This window comes from Notothenia rossii (assembly GCF_949606895.1).
Source record: "Notothenia rossii genome assembly, chromosome: 6".
NCBI lineage: Eukaryota > Metazoa > Chordata > Actinopteri > Perciformes > Nototheniidae > Notothenia > Notothenia rossii.
The window spans coordinates 64,912,927-64,933,899 of record NC_136909.1 but is presented as its reverse complement, the minus strand read 5'-3'; the positions used below and the strand labels follow the sequence as shown (position 1 = coordinate 64,933,899).

Below are 20,973 nucleotides of genomic sequence, written 5' to 3'. Positions count from 1 at the left end.
TAAAATGAGGAATGACAGAGGATTTTAGCAGTCAGAACAACTAAAGCAGCAGTGTTAATAATAACAGAAACGCCAAAGAGTCACATCTAATAGAAATATATAAAAGCATTTATTTTAATTGTGTAGCAGTCAGTTTATAATTTTGGCAGCACTGTTGAGCATTTTGAAAATGTATTTTCATGCCTCTGTGCAAGGCTTAGTTACTTTACACCATGTGGCTATAAAGATAGAAAGACTAAGTTCATAAACTCAACAAGTACTATAATTGGGCACAATTTTGAGATACTTGTACTTTATTTAAGTATTTCAATGTTTTGCTACTTTGTTCTTCTACTCCACTACAGTTCAGAGGTACATGGTGTACTTCTACTCCCCTACATGTATTTAATACCTTTAGTTACTTTACAGATGTGGATGAATGATGTGAAATATAATCAAGTGTTAAATCAGACTTTAGTTCCACCTGGAGTAAATCCACAAGCTCCCCTGCAGTATACAAAGTCATTCAAACTAGCTGCACCTTTAGCAGCTTTGAGAACACTTTCATGATCAATCATTATAAAACATATCATATCTATTATTCTGAAATGGACCAATCGGCACAATGACTACTTTTACTGTCGCTACTTTCACTATATTTTGATAATAATACTTTTCTACTTTTACTTGAGGAAAATGTTGAATGCAGGACTTTTACTTTAACAGTATTCCTACACTCTGGTACTTCTACTTTTACTCAAGTACAAGATCTGAGTACTTTTACTCAAGACCAAGATCTGAGTACTTCTACTTTTATTCTAGTACATGATCTGAGTACTTCTACTTTTATTTTAGTAAAATATCTGAGTGCTTCTACTTTTACTCAAGTACAATATATATATATATATACTTATACCACCTCTGTTTATAGCCTATGAAAAAAACTATTAGAAATAGAAGGCTAAAGCTAACGTTAGCAGATAGTGACAATGTATGCTAGCTAGCTAGCTAGCTCAACGATTCCTTAAATAATATTGCCACAGAAAAACTTTTCAGTTCACATCACGCTCTGCCGCTCCGACAGGGAGCTCTGCTCTGAACACCTGAACGGCCCGTTCTAACAGCTGTTCACCAGCGGTCCAGTCTGTGCCACAGTGACTCCGGACGCGCAGTTAATATTAACGAACGCACCCGTAGGTAATGTAGCTTCTGAAGCTAGACCATCATCTCGGAGCAGCAGAGCCTTATTATACATCCATGAGCAGAGCCGACAGGCAGGAAGACTCGAGCACACAGCTCGTACTTCATTATAATGTATAAACACCATGCGTGTCATGATGGCACATAGCAGCTCACGGCCGCAGATTACTCCGGGTCCCAGACCCCCCCCATACCCCGATAATATTTTTATTGCAGATCTACATGAATCACACAAACGACCTATTTTGGATTCAAAACGGCGAATTTCGCCGAAAGGTGACAAGTTTGCATCACTGCACTTAATCGTCAAAAGAATGGCTAAAGGGAATATGTTGCAGGTGTTTTGCACTAGGATGAGTGGGTATAACAAATGGATCTTTGGACGTGTAATCTGTCTTTAGAGCGCTAACCACTTCCTGTCTCTCTCTCTTCTCTCCGCTGCAGGAGTTTGCGGGCGAGGACACCACGGACCTGTTCCTGGAGGAGAGGGAGGCGTCGCTGCGGCAGGCCCAGGAGGAGAAGCACAAGATCCAGATGTCGGTGCCGGGCATCCTGAACCCTCACGAGATCCCCGAGGAGATGTGCGACTGAATGCCGGCTCCACAGGACTGTACAGTACTCCCAACAACAAACAAACAAACAAACCCTCACCACAGCAAACACAACAAAACCCAAGAGAGGCACTTGAGCGTGGCGGGCGCCCCACCCACCCCCCCCCCTCCCCCTCCCCTCTGCGGAGTACCGCCTCATCGGATGTTTGTTGACCAAAACAATGCCAACAATATGTAAATGATTACCGCGTCACCCTGTGGCCCTTTTTACATAATCAGCGTTTTCTATGGAGACTTTTTGTGTAATATCTTTCCGGAATTGTTAATCTGCGCTTCTGTTCCGTCGGTCTCTGGCCCATCCCAAGACCTGTTGTAACCGTTAGAAACCTTAACCTTTTTGTTTTTGTTCCCTTCACCTCCCATGTTCTCTTCCCCCCCCCCCCCCCCCCTTTTCCCCATATATTTGTTTATATATAAATACATTATATATACAGTCCAAGCAGGGTTTTTCGTTAAAAACGGCATACGCGTCAAGTCGGCTTCTAGACCTGTGATGTGACAGACAGGAAGTGGAGGCCCTTGCACCGCTTGTTTGGTGCCCCACGGCGTTGTGGGAGAATGTGAACGGATAATGAATGAAGGCGGAGAGGTGCGGCTCCATGTGTCGGCATCTGTTGCTCTCCAGGTGTGCTTCACCTAAAAGAGAAAGTGTTTGGGAGGGAGGAGGTTTTTTAGGGAAAGCAAACCGAATATGTGCATATCATCCCAATTGTATAGCATCTTTAATACCATGGGAACATTTTCATTTTTTTTGTTGTGGGTGTGTGCGCGTGTGTGCTGTCGCCTAGTCGACATCAGCGTTTTGTTTTCCTCTAAGAGGATTGTTGCTTCATTATGGGATGTTTTAAGGAAGTGCGGAGGTATTTATGGGTTCTTAGTTGGTTGCATCTTTATAACAACTCCTGTTTAACTCAGATGGCTTTTGAGATTTTGAATTGTACTAATTTAGATTGTTTACCATGCAGTAGTGCTTCAAGACACTACACTTTAGAGCAAAATGAAAAAATAAACTGGGTTTACATTTAATTTTTGTATTTTTGCATTTATCAGTTGTACCTGTTTTGAGTTCAAGATAAAAAACAAAAGGCTTTTTTGTCCTGAGGGCGAATGAACTGCCAACGAGTTAATTAGGAAAAGAATGTATAAATCCAAATAAGTACCCAATCTCTGGCAAATTTCCCTTCTCAAGGTGTTACATTTGTTGTGAACTTTTTGAACTGATTAAAGTTGAGAATTTTATAACCCCGCCTTTGCTCTCATTCGTTAATTCCACAGAGATTACTTTTCAATACTAAATTGAAAACGAAAGCAATTTTAAGACTTTTGAACTGGATATTAGAACTCTGCTCATTTTGGGGTTTCATATTTGTATTCTGTGGCTCTACATATTTACAAAAAGCTCTTTATTTGTCTCATACTGCCTGTGCTGCAGCACCTCTTTTCACCCGATGGAACCGTGAGTGTTACGTAGTGATGTAATTATGTTACAAGTAAACAAAGGAGTCCAATGGAGGCGTTTCAGAAAGGAGAGAACTTTGGGGTTTTAAGCTGTGCAGACCATTTACATGCACAAAAACCTACATAACAATACAGGAAAGAGAAAACCCCAAAAGCACAATAGGGCCTCATTAAGTTTTGAAAATGTGGAATTTTCATCCTGAGATAGTAGAGATAGAATTACCCACACATACTGAGCATGAAGTTCTAGTTGAGAGTAAATGAAAGCCCCTCCATGAACAGCACTGACACTTCTTGATCCAGACTCACACCTGCACGGCTGAGACCATCCCATAAATCATAAAAGGAAAGGTGGTTAATGATGATGGATGTACTCCTGAGGCATCGGGTCATTTCCGCTCAGACATATTTGGCCCCCGGGTGGCTCTGTGTAAGCGGAGTCCGTCACTAATCCCTGTTAACATGCTGCTATTGCATTACAGGTTATGATGATGCTCTGCCTCTGAAAGCTAAAACCCCCGACTGACAGAGAGGAAGCTGGACTCTCATTCCATCTCAGTGTACACGTTACTGTGTAGTGGGTTCAGGAGGTTCAGGCTTCATCTGTCAGACGCAGCTACAGTGTAGTTGTGCAATACATACAAAACATCTTGAGAATGGAAGAGTATTGTTTTGATAAAGCATTTTAAGAATAAGGTCAAGCTTTCAGCAAATACATATTTAACTCCTGCCTGGCTCCTATAATATGTTGTCGTATTGAGAACTTTACTGTAACTGCCTTCACCTCTGGGAACCATTCTGATATTATGTTACTTGTTAGACGCTTTTATACAAAGCAACTTTCATACTCAATACTGTGGACAACCCCCGCAGGAGCAATTTGGGGTGAAGTGTCTTAACCAGGGACACAATGACATGCTGACTGCAGTGGGGTTTGAACCAACGCACTAACCCACTACGCCACACGCCTCCCTGCAAAAATGGCTGCAAACTTTCTTCCACACAGCATTTGACCAACATTATTTCCCCAAATGTTTGTCCTTTGGCATCACTTTTAAACCCATAGACTGCAGCTTAAACCACATGCAAGAACATTTGGAGTCTAATTTCATTCAGGATTGAACTGAACCAACAACTCAAGGTTCAAGCAGCTCTGCATCCAATCAAAACGTTGATAAATGATCTGTACCTCTGACTGGGAGAAGGTCATCCATGCCTTTACATTAAATCTCCTAGATTTTGCAACTCATCATGTTTTTCTAATCTTTATGTTTGTTTAAGTTCTTTCACTACAGAACTACAGTCCCGATGTCATGTCCGCTCTACATCCAGGAGGACAACATGTCACCGGGACAGTTATCTCTTCTATGCATTGGATTTGAACTGTCCCATCTCTAGATGACCGCGTGACGAGGTTTGTCACACTGTGGTTTTTTACTCTTCTATTTGGTTTTTTGAATCTTTCCTTTAAGTCTTACTGTTTTAGCTCATTTATATACAAATAAAATGGATTAATTGCTGCATGTTCCATCACCTGTTCTCCTCATATCAGTGATATCATTTTATTTGTGCAAGGTTTGGTTGAGTCAGCAGCTCTTTCCTCTGTTAATTAATATTTCATATGTTTGCTATGATGTTTTAATATCTGATCCTCTCTCTGGGACCATAAGTCAGTCGGGCTGTAACTGGACCCCCTCCACCCCTCCTCTCCTGACCCAGATCCAGAGATCCTCAGCCATTCTCGGCATCCGCTGTCGAGGAGAAGAGAGAACAGCTGGGGCACCCCCCCCCCTCCACCATTTAAAAAAAGCCCGCTCTACATCTCGTATGCTCTGCTGTGTCCACGCTGCAGCAGGCAGGGTTATTAATACCCCGTGCGTAAGTTGGACAGGAAGAGCGGGGTCAGCACACACACTGGTCAGCGCCTGTTACACAGAGAGCGGCTGACCCCCCCCCCCCAGTGGCACATACCAGCCCCCCGCCCAGGGCTTTTTACTGAAGAAACTGCCTCCTTTCTGCCTTTTGATCCAGAAAAATCAACCACGTCTAAAAACACAAAACAATTGTTTGATTAGTTTAATTACACTTGATGATTCCTGAATTATCTGATATCACCTGGCAGAGGTTTGGCAGACAGGTTATGGTCAAACTGGGGCAAAGTTGATTGTCGAGAGCCCCCCGCGAAGGTGAAACACTGCCCCCCAGTGGACAATGACTGGACGGAAACCATAGTCAAACAAGTGTCATGTTTTATTGGTCCCAGCGTTGTACAGTGCAGTCACGTTCCAATACAGACAGGAAGGACTAGACCTATGTTTCTACCAGAACTGGGGGAACGTTGCTGAAACAGAGTTTAATGTTCTGTTGATTGAAACAAGCCAACCTGTGTTACTGCAGTGATCTTATCTCTCCCTCAAAGAAGCTTTTCAGTCCCATATGTGTGGAGTTTACTGGATCCACTGGCTATGCTCCTGTAAGAGATGACAGTTAGAAACAGAACAAGCTACAGAAGAGAAGAATCCTACAGATACACTGTGGGGGGGGGTCCACGGGTCGTGTTTTTCAGAGACTGACTGCAGCTGCATAAATAGGAAGCTAGCTGTGACAGAGGGCAGCGGTTTGATGGTGATCAGTACATAGTCACCTGAGTTAAGCACAGAGGGGGGGTTAGGGTTAGTGTCCACAGCTGGGTTATAAGTGGAGGCCGTGCTCAGAGTCGGGGGGGCCAGTAGGAAGGAGTTTTGTGGTGCGGAGCCCTCGCAGAAGGATCTTCCTCTTTGAGAGCTCTTCGTCAGTGTTCATGCTCGCCTCTTAGACGGCTCAGAGGTCTTCTCCCCGTCAGCTGCTCTGGGTGCTCCGGATCTGAGCGTAGCGCACTTTAGATCTACAGAGAGAGAAGATTGGATGTAATTGATAAAGTAAATTAGAGTGGCCTTTCGAGGAATGTTTCAAGAAAGAGATTAAGAATTGGGGGTTTCATTAGTTTTTTTATGATTTAAGGTCGTCTTAAAAGAGAGGGTCGTTTTTTTGTGTACAAACATCATACAAAAAGTCAGTCATTTTTATAAATCGGTCATAGTATGTTGAAAAAAACATAAAAGTTGTATGTTAAAGTATGTCAAGAAAAAGTAAAAAAAAAGGTAATTGCATAGTATGTCATAAAGAAGTCTTGGTAAGTCGTAATTATCAGAAAAAAACAAACAGATGTCGAAACAAAGTACTAGTACAGTATTTCGTAAATATCAGATACAAAAATAATAAGTATGATCGAAAAAAAAAATCATAGTATAGTATGTCAAATAGTTTTGAAATGTAAAAAGTCATAGTATATAGAATGTCGAAAAAACCGTAATGGTGTAGTGTGCCGAAAAAAAAGAAATAGTATAGTAAACAGAAAATAAATGAAAAATCGATGTGTGTGTGTGTGTGTGTGTGTGTGTGTGTGTGTGTGTGTGTGTGTGTGTGTGTGTGTGTGTGTGTGTGTGTGTGTGTGTGTGTGTGTGTGTGTGTGTGTGTGTGTGTGTGTGTGTGTGTGTGTGTGTGTGTGTGTGTGTGTGTGTGTGTGTGTGTGTACAAAGGAGTACCTGGGTGTTTTCTCTGAACTTTGTCTAGCTTGAGAGGAACCCTTAAACTGGGCTTCAAGTCTAGAGTAGATTCCACCTGTAGGCTGCAGCAACACACACACACACACACACACACACACACACACACACACACACACACACACACACACACACACACACACACACACACACACACACACACACACACACACACACACACACACACACACACACACACACACACACACACACACACACCATCTGGCGTCAGGCAGCTGTACAAACTAGGGCAGCAGGGCTGACAGCTCTACACCAATCATTTCATTATATTTCCAAAGTCCTGTGCTTGTGAACAGGTACTTGCTTCTTTAGGTTCTTTAGATCTGCTCTGCTCCTGCTCTCCAAACCTCATCTTGGTCAGGTAGCCGATGATCTCCTCCATGCGACGCTGGTCTGGTTTCAAAAAGACAAAACAATTCAAACACAGCAAGATCGAACTAAATGTTAACTCAGTGAACACGTCAAAACGAAGGACTAAAATAAGAATATTCATAAGACTATTTAAATAGCTGATAGATTATTGATATGAATGACATTCCGTCCTACCTTCCTCCCTCTGAGCGTCCTGGTTGTACCTCATGGAGCGTGAAATGTCCCACTTACTTTTCTGGACACTCACTCTAAAAGACACACACCAGGAGCAGCAGTGTTAACCAGATCTCAGGCGAACGGAGGAAATACACACACACACACCTATTCAAGTGGTTTATCAGATACATTCAAAACGAGTTTTAGTCAACTCAACTCCCAGCATCTGATACTGTACATACAGAAATATTTTTAAGCATGAATATGAGAAAGAGCTTGTGTGTGTGTGGAAGTACTCACATGAAAGGTGTGTTGTCCCTGGACTGTGACTGAGGGAAAGAACATCACATTTAGAAAACACAGCGAAGCAGGTTTCAAAGTTGCAGTTTTCCGCTCCAAGGGATAGTTTGGTTCTGCCCGCAACTGAACTCCACTGTAAGTACCTGACTATGGATAGAAGTACTCAGAAATCCCAGGCTACATTGTTCCTCATTTTCTACAATAACTCATGGAAGTTCACAAACTATAAATAAGTATTGTATAAGTTGATTTAAAGTCACTATATTTTGAAAAGCAAGATTTCTATAACTACATTTGATATAAATGTGTTAAGGTAACTTGAAATAATACACTGTTACAGAACAAAAAAAACCACGCCTTACACTGCATCCTACCAGAGTCAAGGGTGTAAAGTAACTAAGTACATTTACTCAAGTACTACACTGAAGTACAATTTTGAGACACTAGTACTTTACTTGAGTATTTAAATGTTTTGCTACTTTGCACTTTTACTCCACTGCATTTATTTATTCCCTTTAGTTACTTTACAGATTTGGATGAATGATGTGAAATATAATCAAGTTTTAAATCAGACTTTAGTTGAGTCCTGTGTTCTGGATCCTGGACCCTGAATCGAGTCGTGGCTGAACCTGTCTCTGCGGTCCTGCCTGACTCATCATACTACTTCCCTGCTGGGTCCCACAGGATTGTTGACATCCTCGTGGATTCATCCTCTTATTATACACACATGCATTTCCAAACATTTAGTCTACCTATGTTGCAAATGTATTATCTCTTCGATTTACACACGGCATCTATTGCACGTCTGTCCGTCCTGGGAGAGGGATCCCTCCTCTGTTGCTCTCCCTGAGGTTTCTCCCATTCTTCCCTTTAAACTGTGGGTTTTTCTCTGGAAGTTTTTCCTTGTACGATGTGAGGGTCTAAGGACAGAGGGTCTCGTATTGTCATACTGATATTCTGTACAAACTGTGAAGTCCACTGAGACAAATGCAACATTTGTGATATTGGGCTATATAAATAAACATTGATTGATTGATAGTTCCACCAGAGGCCTGTACTACGAAGCTGGTTCAAGCTAACCTGGATATGTTTGAGTTAGCCGGTTGGCCTAATCCAAAACATACGCGCTCTCGCTAAGCGGTCCTACGAAGCGGGTTATCAAGTGGATCGCTCAAGCCAGCCGTGTCCTGTCTAGTTAGGTTTGCGTTAACATGAAAGGGGTGGTATTTGGAGCATTCGACCAATCAAAAACATGGACAAGCGTACTGACAGTGTCATACTTCCTGAATGTAAAGTCAACTATAATTAGACAAATGTGAAGACGTTAAACTTTAAACATCCATGACTTAAACACTTTATCCAGAATAAAAGCCACATAGCTGCACCTGCAAGGTGAATACAGCTGGTAAAAGAAAAAGAGTTTGAATGCGTACATTAACAGGTTTATGATATGCCCCGTCTAAGACACGAGTGGATCTGACTTTAATTACATTTGATTCGAGTGTTTCCTCAACTTAATGTGTTGCTTAAAATAATACTTCTGCATACAGTATGTGACACTGTGAGTGTGGCACGGCCAGACACGGCTCAGCTGACTCAGATAAGGAGATATATGATACATTATGATGTGATATGCCGCGGACTGTACTTAATGTTACTCTGATCCGGTTACTTATGTTGTGGCAGATATTTAAGTAAGCTTTCTTAATGCTAATGTTATAATAGTCAGATTGCTGTGAAGATGGGAGGTGATGTTCTATTAATGTTCACATTCACACTGTCAGTGATTTGTGCGGGCCGTCTTTCCTGCAACGGCAGCTTTCCTGCATTTCCTTTCTCCTGCAATATGACTTGATCGCTTTAAACTCCGCACACTGAGCTCTGATTGGTCAGCAGGCAGTGCTTTCACTGAGTTGAGCTCTTAGCCTGCATAAGTTACCATGGAGATCTAGCCCGCTAAAAAGAGAACCAGCGTCGTAGGACCGGAAACCCAGAGTTTTCCCTGAAGTTAGCCGGCTAAGTGAAAATCCGGCTTCGTAGTATAGGCCTCTGGAATAAATCCACAAGCTACCCTGCAGTATACAAAGTCATTCAAACTAGCTGCACCTTTACCAGCTTTGAGAACACTTTAATGATCAATCATTATAAAACATATCATATATATTATTCTGAAATGGGCAAATTTGGATCTGAGTACCTCTTCCACCTCTGACCTTAGTGAAACAACAACAAAAATCAAATATGTTATGTTGCATTCTGCAGTATTTGGTCCACCTACGATGTTCAACAGTAATGCAGTCAGTGACTCACTTTCTCTGCTTTGTCTTTGCGCTGGAAGTTTGGAGAGGACATTTGTTTTTTCAGAGGTCTGTGGGCCTTCTTGGCCTTCTTAGCAGCTGGAAACACAAAAACATGATGAGCATGCTGGCGCCATCTGCTGGCCAAACACAGCAACTGTTTGATTCCATCCTGAGAAAGGAAGAGCTGAAAGGAACAACAATGAAACGTTACAAATAGATTCAATGGGAATGCAGAGTGAGGGAAGAACAGTAGAGGTGCTACATAGAGAGAGATGCTCATTGAGTGTCCTCACTGGACTTTGAACGGTTCAGCTGAAACAGTGACTCAGCATGAAATGGAAGCTGCTACCAGGACCACAAAGGTCAAAGGAAATAAAAAGATATGACACGCTCATGAGGTCAAACTGCATACTGTATAGTGTCTACTGTTCAAAAACATACATATAGAAAGTGTGTTCATGTAGATTATGAGGAAGAAACACAGAAAAACATCTATTTGACTTTGTTACCTTCATAATGACTGCATTTATAACTATGATAGCTTTCTATTGCTGTCCATGAGGTTATTGTGATTACACACAATTACCATAGAAACTGCATTAAACTGTCATTACAAAAACAATCATTAAAAAGAAATGACAAGAACACAGAGGAGCCTGTGATTAAAACTTACAGCAGCTTTAAATGACAGGAGCCCATCCATGACTTCTTCTTCTGTCTTCCAGACAGGCAGTGCGCCTACTTTGTTATCATTAGACCTCTCATTGTATTTGACCCTGTTTCTACTCCTAAGTCATAACTTCAGTATTATTAAACCTGGACCCTATTGTTCATGTCTTTGTGTCTGATGAAGACAACAGAGTCTATTTGTGTTAATAGGTTTAACTTGTGTAAAACATTTTCCATGTGATGACGCACCATTTCAGAATGACACTTCTCTAAAGGAGACTTGTTGGGACTCAAAAACAAAACATGGTTTAGTGAACTGCTTTAGTGAAACTAAAACACACCTTCTGTCCCTCATTACTTCTGCCACACAGCACAGGCATACATATATAAACCAGCAACACGTAATCTGCCACTTAATGAGCTACAGAGCTCCCACACCTTGTTTCTTGGACAGCTCCTCTTCATCCCCCACCTCATCCTCAGTGACCTCTGACCCTGTGGTGTACTCCTCATCCTCTGACAGGAGGGACTGCTGCCTCTGGAGGAGTAAAGGTCACATTGTAAACAATAACCCTCTTGATGACACTGAGCTAACAAAACAAGTCCTTCAAATCACCTCGATGAGATGGTAACTGTAAAGACAGCTGGCTAACAAACATGTACAGTGGGGCAAAAAAGTATTTAGTCAGCCACCAATTGTGCAAGTTATCCCACTTAAAAAGATGAGATGCCTGTAATTTTCATCCTAGGTATACCTCAACTATGAGAGACAGAATGAGAAAAAAAAAATCCAGAAAATTACATTGTCTGATTTTTAAAGAATTTATTTGCAAATGATGGTGGAAAATAAGTATTTGGTCAATAACAAAAGTTCATCTCAATACTTTGTTATATACCCTTTGTTGGCAATGACCGAGGTCAAACGTTTTCTGTAAGTCTTCACAAGGTTTTCACACACTGTTGCTGGTATTTTGGCCCATTCCTCCATGCAGATCTCCTCTAGAGCAGTGATGTTTTGGGGCTGTCGCTGGGCAACACGGACTTTCAACTCCCTCCAAAGATTTTCTATGGGGTTGAGATCTGGAGACTGGCTAGGCCACTCCAGGACCTTGAAATGCTTCTTACGAAGCCTTTCCTTCGTTGCCCGGGCGGTGTGTTTGGGATCATTGTCATGCTGAAAGACCCAGCCACGTTTCATCTTCAATGCCCTTGCTGATGGAAGGAGGTTGTCACTCAAAATCTCACGATACATGGGCCCATTCATTCTTTCCTTTACAGATCAGTCGTCCTGGTCCCTTTGCAGAAAAACAGCCCCAAAGCATGATGTTTCCACCCACATGTTTCACAGTAGGTGTTCTTTAGATGCAACTCAGCATTCTTTCTCCTCCAAACACGTCTAGTTAAGTTTTTACCAAAAAGTTCTATTTTGGTTTCATCTGACCATATGACATTCTCCCAATCCTCTTCTGGATCATCTAAATGCTCTCTAGCAAACTTCAGACGGGCCTGGACATGTACTGGCTTAAGCAGGGGGACACGTCTGGCACAGCAGGATTTGAGTCCCTGGCGGCGTAGTGTGTTACTGATGGTAGCCTTTGTTACTTTGGTCCCAGCTCTCTGCAGGTCATTGACTAGGTCCCCCCGTGTGGTTCTGGGATTTTTGCTCACCGTTCTTGTGATCATTTTGACCCCACGGGGTGAGATCTTGCGTGGAGCCCCAGATCGAGGGAGATTATCAGTGGTCTTGTATGTCTTCCATTTTCTAATAATTGCTCACAGTTGATTTCTTCACACCAAGCTGCTTACCTATTGCAGATTCAGTCTTCCCAGCCTGGTGCAGGTCTACAATTTTGTTTCTGGTATCCTTTGACAGCTCTTTGGTCTTGGCCATAGTGGAGTTTGGAGGGTGACTGTTTGAGGTTGTGGACAGGTGTCTTTTATACTGATAACGAGTTCAAACAGGTGCCATTAATACAGTTAACGAGTGGAGGACAGAGGAGGCTCTTAAAGAAGAAGTTACAGGTCTGTGAGAGCCAGAAATCTTGTTTGTTTGTAGGTGATCAAATACTTATTTTACCGAGGAATTTACCAATTAATTCATTAAAAATCCTACAATGTGTATTTCTGGATTCTTTCCCCCCATTCTGTCTCTCATAGTTGAGGTATACCTAGGATGAAAATTACAGGCCTCTCTCATCTTTTTAAGTCGGAGAACTTGCACAATTGGTGGCTGACTAAATACTTTTTTGCCCCACTGTACATGTAAGAATATAAGCAGATGTAATGAAAGAAGTGAAGAAAAAGTCCTACCAGTTGCAGACTCCAGTTTTTCAAAAGGGAAAACTGATTGAGAAAATAAAGTAGCTTAAGTCAGAACCAGAAACATAACATGCTGGTAGAAGAGAAGCATCAGAATAGCAACACACTGAGAGAGACTCACGGTGCAGCCCTCCCCCTTCAGGCGTCCCAGCAGTGTGGGCTCCAACAGAACATCACAGTCCGGAACCTTCTCTGTACCGGAGGGACTCTCTTCAGGACTAACACACATGCAAACACAAAAACATGCATTCAGAACCTCTCACAACAACTGCTCCTGTGAAATAGTATCAAACACACTACGGCTCACCCCTCTGGAGTGGGGGTGCTGCACACACACACGGCGTCTCGGTGCAGCAGCAGGTCGTTCAGGACTCGGGTCTGAGCGAAGGTCGCCTCGTCACAGTCCTCTTCATCAGGGACGTTCACGATGTGGTCCCGCATCTTACAGCCCTACACAGGAACACATTCACGCTGTGACTGAACTCCTCAACACACAGTTTGAAATATGTATTGGCAACAAATATGTAGAGTAAACCTAAGGTTGGGGTCGGCCAGGGAAGCCTCTGGGTGTCTGGAGTGTCTAATAAAAAAGCTGGGAACTGTTTGTAAATGTATGTAACAATAGAAAAGTTGTATGATATCAAAACACACGCTTGACCCCCCAGCTCTTAAACTTGACATTGCGCTTTTTGCTCTTTGCTCACAGCAAAGGTGGGCGCAAAGCCTTGCAGGGAAAGCATTTAGTTAGTTATAATTCTGTGGTTACATTGGCTGCTTGCCCCTGGTGTTTAATATGGCTGTAATCTCATTGGTTGCATGAAAGATCAGTGGGAATGGAGGTCAAAGTTGAAATAATTAGAATTTTGAGTGCAGTGCTTGGCGACAACTTCAAGGGCACTGCTTATGACAAATATGAGCACAAGATGCGCAGAGCTGTTTTACTGCTGGTCATGTGAAGGCAGCTGATTGGGTTAGCAGGGCTTCGCTAGCTCCTCTGCTTGGCACTCTGGTGTCAGTGTTGGACATTGTAAATGGTGGATTCGTATCGATTTCTATCTTAGTGGTCAAACACATATGTGTTCATACACAGCACCGTACACCATGAAACGTAGTGGCTGCATTAACACATTCTAGTATTTTATGAGCAGTGGGCAGCCACTGTAACAAACCCGGGGCACGGCGGCAGTGCCCAGGAGGGGAACTGGCACCTCGTAAAATAACTGTGTGTGTGTGTGTGTGTGTGTGTGTGTGTGTGTGTGTGTGTGTGTGTGTGTGTGTGTGTGTGTGTGTGTGTGTGTGTGTGTGTGTGTGTGTGTGTGTGTGTGTGTGTGTGTGTGTGTGTGGTCCATACCTTTGGCATACCCGAGGGGTCGAAACGGAGCACCCTCTGGTTGCAGCAGGGGTAGATTCCTGCACCATGCCAGCCTTTCTCAGTGGCCATCCCAGGGTACAGCACAGTGTCCGGGTGGTACTTGCATTGGGTCAGGTCTGCACACACAAACACCTACAGACACACACAGACGCACACACACACACACACACACACACACACACACACACAGACGCACACACACACACACACACACACACACACACACACACAGACGCACACACACACACACACACACACACACACACACACACACACACACACACACACACACACACACACACACACACACACACACACACACACACACACACACACACACACACACACACACACACACACACACACACACACACACACACACACACACACACACACACACACACACACACACACACACACACACACACACACACACACACACACACACACACACACACACACACACACACACACCTTTAGCTGGGGATGAATACAGCCAAAAGTGTTTGTCCTTCCATGCATCCACTCACCTGTTGGCACCGGGAGCAGGGCAGGTAGTTGATGGTTCCCCAGATCCTCCAGTATACCAGGACCCAGGACTTGAGCTCCTCATACAGGACACTGATGTATTCATGCACATCCCAGCTCTTCTGTCTGAAAACACACACACATGGATACACTGTGTTTTAGAGTGAATGGGATATTTCTGTTTATCTTCAGCTGAACAAACAAGGAAATACATGAATCTGTTTCTTTGCTGTATTACTTAGTGTGTGAATAGATGATCTCTCCTCGAGAATCAATGTTGATTTTCCCAGGAACACAAGAAATGTTCCTCTCTGTGTCTTTGGTCAGCGTCTTCAGGCAGAGACCACACCTGGGAATGAGCACACACATAAATGTTCAACAGTGAGACTGGTAAGAGAAGACGCGACTAAATCCTTTAATAAAAGGGAAAGCTAGGTGGAACAGAGGCGAGCTGCTCACCGGTACAAGGTCGAGGCGTTTCCAGGGGAGTCTCTGTTCTGGCAGTTGGGATCGAAGAGACGCTCAATTTTCTTCTGAAACAATTTACTTTGGGAAGGAAATTAAAAAAAAGCAAAATAAGTACAAGCATCTACTTATGTAAATTAATCCAGAGAATGTTTGAGGATTACTTATTATTTTTAGATAGTTTGAAGCTTCAAAGCTTTATTCATAACGTTTACATTTGTAATTTGAACTCTTTGTATTTGCATGTGTATTCATTCTGTTTAAAGGAGGTATTTCTGAACTGTGACAGATTAAGATTAAGTTACACTAATATAATAATAAATATAGTATTTATAGGACTAGATTCCAGTGGTGCCTGGTGGGGTAGTGACCAGCTTGTGTGATCCAAACATGTCAAAATAAAAAATAAAAGATCGAGCTAATAATTTCCACAATTAACATGTTTTTACAGTATTTTTCAATCCATATTTGTTGCCATTAAGCCTTTCCAAAAGAAAAGGTTTTACAGCGGTTTGCTTTCCTGCTTGCTGCACCTATATTAAAAGGGGCAGCAGCAGTTTAACACTACCATAAAAAACAATAACAAAATCTGTTTTGGCTCTTATACAATTATTGAATATATTAAGTTGTACCACAAAAACAATCATATAATGTAACTGAATTAACTCGGTGTTCCTTCAAGATGTCATTACGTTAATACTTATTTAATGTTATGAATCACTTTATTCAATTTAAGGAATTGATTGGATGATTGACTTTTAATGGTGACAGTATAATAAAATATGACAACAGAAATGTGAAGCCTCGAATGCTCTCCCATATTGGTACCTTTTGAACTTGTCTTTTTTGTCCCGGATGTCGTCGGCCTCGTTGTGGTTGAAGAGCTCTGCGATGCGGGTTGCCAGGTTGCTGTTGATGCAGTTCATGTTGCAGGGCGTAGCCACGATGGAGCTCATGTGTTTGTGGCAGTACTGGATGCACTCCTCCACCTGAACATGGACACACATAAACCACATTTGGAGACTTTTCCAGAAATAAGTCATTTAATTTAAATGACCCTAGAAATATAGTGATTAAGCCCTACTTTGTAATTGTTAGAATGTTACCTTTAAATACAGCATGGGTATAAAAATGTACAGCAAACTGTCTAAATAAATGTTGGGGCTAAATAACGTCCATGCAACATCAATTTAACAAAGCTCTATATAAGGGCCTTCTGCTTTAAGAGAGAGATTACCTATCATCAGTACTGAACATCTCAATAAGTCTGTTTTACACTTCAAAACAAAAGGCAGAAGCACATCACCACAGCAAGCAATGGCACATCACAACACTTACTAACGTATCCATCTTCAAGAACTCGGAGGAGATCAGGATTGAGATCACATTGCTGGGCTCTGTAACCGACAAACACTACATGACCAACCAAGCAAACCCCAAAACAAACACTAACACAGAACACACAGCCAGTGACCCACCAAAAACACAACACAGCTATTCCCATGTGTAAATATGTCATATTGATTATGTTGTTGTAGTTTTTCGGGGATTTACCGAGGCGGGGTTTGTCCCGGTTCCCCTCTCCCGCAGAGTTCCTCCTGACGTAGTTCATGAGCCAGTCGAAGATCTGCACGTCACAGTGGACCGAGATGTCCACCTCCTCCCACCTCTGGGCGTCCACAGACAAATACTCGGCAAAGTAACGCATCTCTTTGACTAGAAGATCTCTGGGGCATGTGAAGTCCTGTTTCAGGTTCTTGGTCTCATCACACACATGGATCACCATGTTGGGGCTAGATATGGGACGAAAGGAATACTTTGTGTCAGAAGTATCACTGCATGTTTCTGATAATCATGATAACATGCTGGAAAAGCGTTAAAATGTAACTGAAATATAGTGGAATGAAATATGTCTGGGTAGGACACACTCATTCAATCTTATATTAATGGACATTCATTTGAAAGGAAAAACCACAATCTTCAATACTTACTCTCGTGGTTTCTGAGGCTTGTCTTCCTCCTCTGCTGAGACTCGTCTTTCTTTCTTCTCCATGGCACCAACCCTTCCTGTGGCCGCTGATTTTGAACCTGTTGACACCAAAAGGAAAAATGTAAATAAAGTCACACACAGTAACAAATTGTGTCTTTTTTTACTTTGCTGTTTAATATTTATAATAAACGTTATGTATGGGTTTGGTTTCTCCTCAATTTGCATGTTAAACTTAACTAAACTGACATTTGTGTTTTGGAAAGTCCAGTATAAAAAGGGGGGAAATTAAAAGTATGATCTTTACTCATTCTTTATGGAAAATCAGCCCACAGCGAGTACACATATGGCCAATTTCTGGTTAAAACTGCCATTGTTGGCCAATAAGGGATCCAGCATCCTCAATAACCCCCAAAACCACTCCAACATTGTCCAAATCGGCCAAGTCATATTTTAACTATTGTTTACATAGGCTATAATGCCATTCACTTCTATGAACGCAACTTATGCTAATTGTGCAAATTGCCCAACATACAAGTTAGCATCTGGCAGTTTCTATGTGCTGGGGACCCGTACTATACATTTCTAACATCACATTTTGGTGTACTCAACATTTCCGGGTTTACTATGCTGGCCACTGGCCTGTAGTGTTTGAAGCTGTTCATTCATGATAGTTTTAAATGTGTCAAACTGCAAAATCATACTTTAAGTGGGTTAGGAATTATATATATATATTTTTTTCTTTATCATGTTTATTTTGTTTAATCTTTTATTATTACTAGGTACCAACATGTATGTTTTTTGGGTCTTTTGTTTGTACTGCATTGTTTATTATTGCTCTAGCATTTTATACAAGGGTTCAGCCTCTTACGTTTTGATGGTATACTTGACTATCTGGACATGTGTGTGTTTCAATTTCAATAAACAAAGTGATGTATTGTACTCAGGATGTCACTAACGGACCTGTCACTTTGCTGCTGCTCTGGCTGCTTCCTGTCTCCACCACCTCCCCAGCCTCCAGCAGCGTGGGGGGGCCGTCTGAAGGGGAGGTGCTTCCTTCTGTCAGGGCATTACACTGGTTGTCCACATGAGGAAAAGCCCCTGTGGTCTTCAGCTCCTCAAAGCGACAGGCACACTGCAAGATCACACAAGAGACACAGTATTATTTCTTACCAACAACACACCTAACGTCACTAAACGGTGGAATGATTGATGGATGGGAGGGGACAGATGGAGGGGCAGATGGATGGAAGCAATGATAGTTACCCAGCATTCCAGTTACCTCCTTGGAAGTGAATCCTGGAACCAGCTTGGCAACATTGTCCCAGTTTATGGGCTGGGGCACCCCCCACAGAGAGCCCAGCACCATGTCCAAAACCAGGACGTTGTTGTCATAAGGAAAGTTGTTGTTATCCGAGGAGAAGCGTCTCATCTCTGCAGAGGCAGATAGATGAGAAATAAAAGGCAGTAAGTCAACGATGAATGCCTACAGCTGCTTGATGATTGCATTTTATATTTTCTTATCATTATGGAGCATGGGGAATGGCCACTGTAAAACACCACATAGTACAGCTGCAGTACATTTGGACAATGTCTTTTTTCAATTACGCTGTTTACTCTGAAATACTTTCCAAAGGAAATCAAATGAATTCCAGATATAAAACCATTAACAATAAAGGTTAAGTGCTGGACAAAATCCAACCAATGCTCTTTCCATTTTTTAATGACATTAACTGTAAATTACCAAGGTGTATTGGTACATGTGAATGTTTACTGGTGAATTGTAGTATGTATAAAATGTGCTTTTGTATTTCTTTTACATTTATTCTCAATTTGTATTATTCATAGAAATATATTCTTAGTGTTAATTACAATTTCATCACCTTTAATGGTAATTTATTGACTTTTAAGGTATTTTGTTTGGTCACAAAATCACATACACATACGAGGAACTTGCTTTGGTATAAGAAGAAGAAGAAGAAGAAGAAGAAGAAGAAGAAGAAGAAGAAGAAGAAGAATACATAGAAAAACTAAATAATCTTAAAATAGTACTGTTATAACAGCTATTTTAACAACCATTTTAAGACTATCCTAACAAATTAAAAATAAAGACAATATTTACACAAAATAAAATGAAGTGATAAACTAAGTACAGTGAAATATAATAAAATATGACAAATACTATATGCCATATTTAAAGTGGAGAGCTGTGCTCATTTAAAAGTGGTGTAAAAAGTGTTAAATTGCAATACTAATTCATTAATTCAAAATATGTCAATATTTTTAAAAGGTTTACATTATTTTGAGAATGCTTCTCATTATTTTGATTAACAAATTATTAGTTTAAAAATAAATAGAAATATTTTAAGAAAGTTTCTTATAACTTTGATAGAGTGGAAAGTTTCCATTATAATGATTTACGGGATATTTTTTATTTATTCATCACTCGGGTAAGTTTTGAAATGGGCTCCATACTAATGAGTCCTTCACTAGAAACCAAAGTTGCTACGATGTTCTACCATTGAACACATCGTAGGTCGTAACAAACTGAAGGGTCTGCAGAGGTTAACCAAAGATAATGATAGCAGCCAAAGATGTTCGCACTTTACATACATTTTCTGATTCAGACGAATGTAATAAATCCATTTTATGCAAAAGAGAAACTTCGTAATTTCAGTGGAGTAACGTTAGTGATGCTAGTGCAGGCCGAGTCCCTCTGTCCGCCCCCTGCTGCATCAACATCACATGATTATAGGTCAAATTCATTCAGCTGGTTCTCTACAAACATTTCAAACGCTAAGAATGGTTAGATATAGTGTACATACTTATCTTGGAGAGGGATTTTCTTCCCCGTTGTCTCGTACAGTGCAGTAGGAGTCGGTGCCTGTCTCATGTCATGGTGTGTGGATGATGCTGATGCTGCGGTGCTCTCCTACCGGCTAACTGCAGCTACTGCTGCTAATGCTAGCTCACTTTGAGGGACCTGCTGCCTTCAAGTACTCCTAGTAAATGCCTAGTCACAAACTCCAGTGATACAGTCAGTCGCATATATTTTCGTTCATCTTTTTATTACAGATTATGCTCTAAAAACCACCCCTGGTGATAGCATATATTGCACTGTCATGATCAATTTTGCGGTATTTATTCATATAAATGGTTATGCTCACTTTCATAGAAGTGATTTAAAGTTATGCGGTCAAAGGAAAAACATTTTTTTTAAAGTATATTTTGCCAAATTACTATTTCCGACTTCAACAAAAATACCTTTGAGCTCAGTGTCACCCATGAAAGCATAACTTCCAATACTTCATGAAGGCAGCATTGGCTTCAAGCAACTAGCATATCGGCTAGCTAGGTAACTTTATGTAGCTTCCCATCAGACGTTTGTAAATGTTTAAGCCCCTAGCTCAGTAGAACGGGGAAAAGTTACCGACCGGCTGCACTGTCTAAATCTGAACTTTGCAGTAAAGTCAAGAAACATTTTACTCAAATAAACGATGTTAAATTAGTCCTGTTCTTCGCTGCGTCCCTACGCCGCAGCTTCATACTATTGCCCTGATGTCGCACTGCAGCAGGTGAGGCGTCCTGTTGCTTAGAGACAGAGGCCGTACATCGATTATTTTTGTCCTCAACA

At 41.6% G+C, this 20,973-nt stretch overlaps 2 protein-coding genes across 7 annotated transcripts in view; one reads left to right on the top strand and one right to left on the bottom strand.

The window, feature by feature from the left end:
• xpo1b (exportin 1 b) overlaps window positions 1-3,032 on the top strand; it is a 43,691-nt gene extending 40,659 nt beyond the window's left edge. For all 3 annotated transcript variants that reach the window (XM_079691028.1, XM_079691027.1, XM_079691029.1), the window contains one exon: window positions 1,624-3,032. In XM_079691028.1, coding sequence (XP_079547154.1) covers window positions 1,624-1,770 — 147 coding nt within the window. In that variant the 3' untranslated portion in view covers window positions 1,771-3,032. The remainder of the gene's footprint in view (window positions 1-1,623) is intronic.
• A 2,447-nt stretch (window positions 3,033-5,479) lies between these two features.
• sanbr (SANT and BTB domain regulator of CSR) lies at window positions 5,480-20,914 on the bottom strand. 4 transcript variants are annotated; one of them, XR_013809451.1, is made up of 22 exons: window positions 20,165-20,913; window positions 18,622-18,773; window positions 18,303-18,474; window positions 17,344-17,440; window positions 16,907-17,145; window positions 16,691-16,749; window positions 16,181-16,341; window positions 15,347-15,433; window positions 15,126-15,236; window positions 14,890-15,013; window positions 14,339-14,491; window positions 13,295-13,437; window positions 13,109-13,205; window positions 12,979-13,011; window positions 11,107-11,206; window positions 10,010-10,095; window positions 7,700-7,728; window positions 7,418-7,491; window positions 7,176-7,264; window positions 6,833-6,908; window positions 5,893-6,132; window positions 5,480-5,719 (listed from the first exon to the last, which is right to left on the bottom strand). XR_013809451.1 is itself a non-coding variant. In XM_079688614.1 (21 exons), exons 2-21 carry the CDS (start codon window positions 18,769-18,771, stop codon window positions 6,087-6,089), a joined length of 2,133 nt encoding a protein of 710 aa, XP_079544740.1. In that variant the 5' UTR covers window positions 18,772-18,773; window positions 20,165-20,914; the 3' UTR covers window positions 5,480-6,086. The 4 variants fall into 4 exon arrangements, 3 of the variants coding, with proteins under 3 accessions (XP_079544740.1, XP_079544739.1, XP_079544741.1); XM_079688614.1 differs by having other exon boundaries at window positions 5,480-6,132; window positions 6,833-6,915; window positions 20,165-20,914; XM_079688613.1 differs by having other exon boundaries at window positions 5,480-6,132.
• Window positions 20,915-20,973: the final 59 nt, after the last annotated feature.

Bases quoted from the DNA above. Each gene is read 5' to 3' on its own strand.
- sanbr (XM_079688613.1), bottom strand. From the start codon at position 18,771: ATGAGACGCTTCTCCTCGGATAACAACAACTTTCCTTATGACAACAAC. The intron at 15,434-16,180 runs GTACCAATATGG...TCCTTCCCAAAG, and splicing joins AAAAAAGACAAGTTCAAAAG to TAAATTGTTTCAGAAGAAAA. The intron at 7,265-7,417 runs GTAGGACGGAAT...TTTTGAAACCAG, and splicing joins GGACGCTCAGAGGGAGGAAG to ACCAGCGTCGCATGGAGGAG.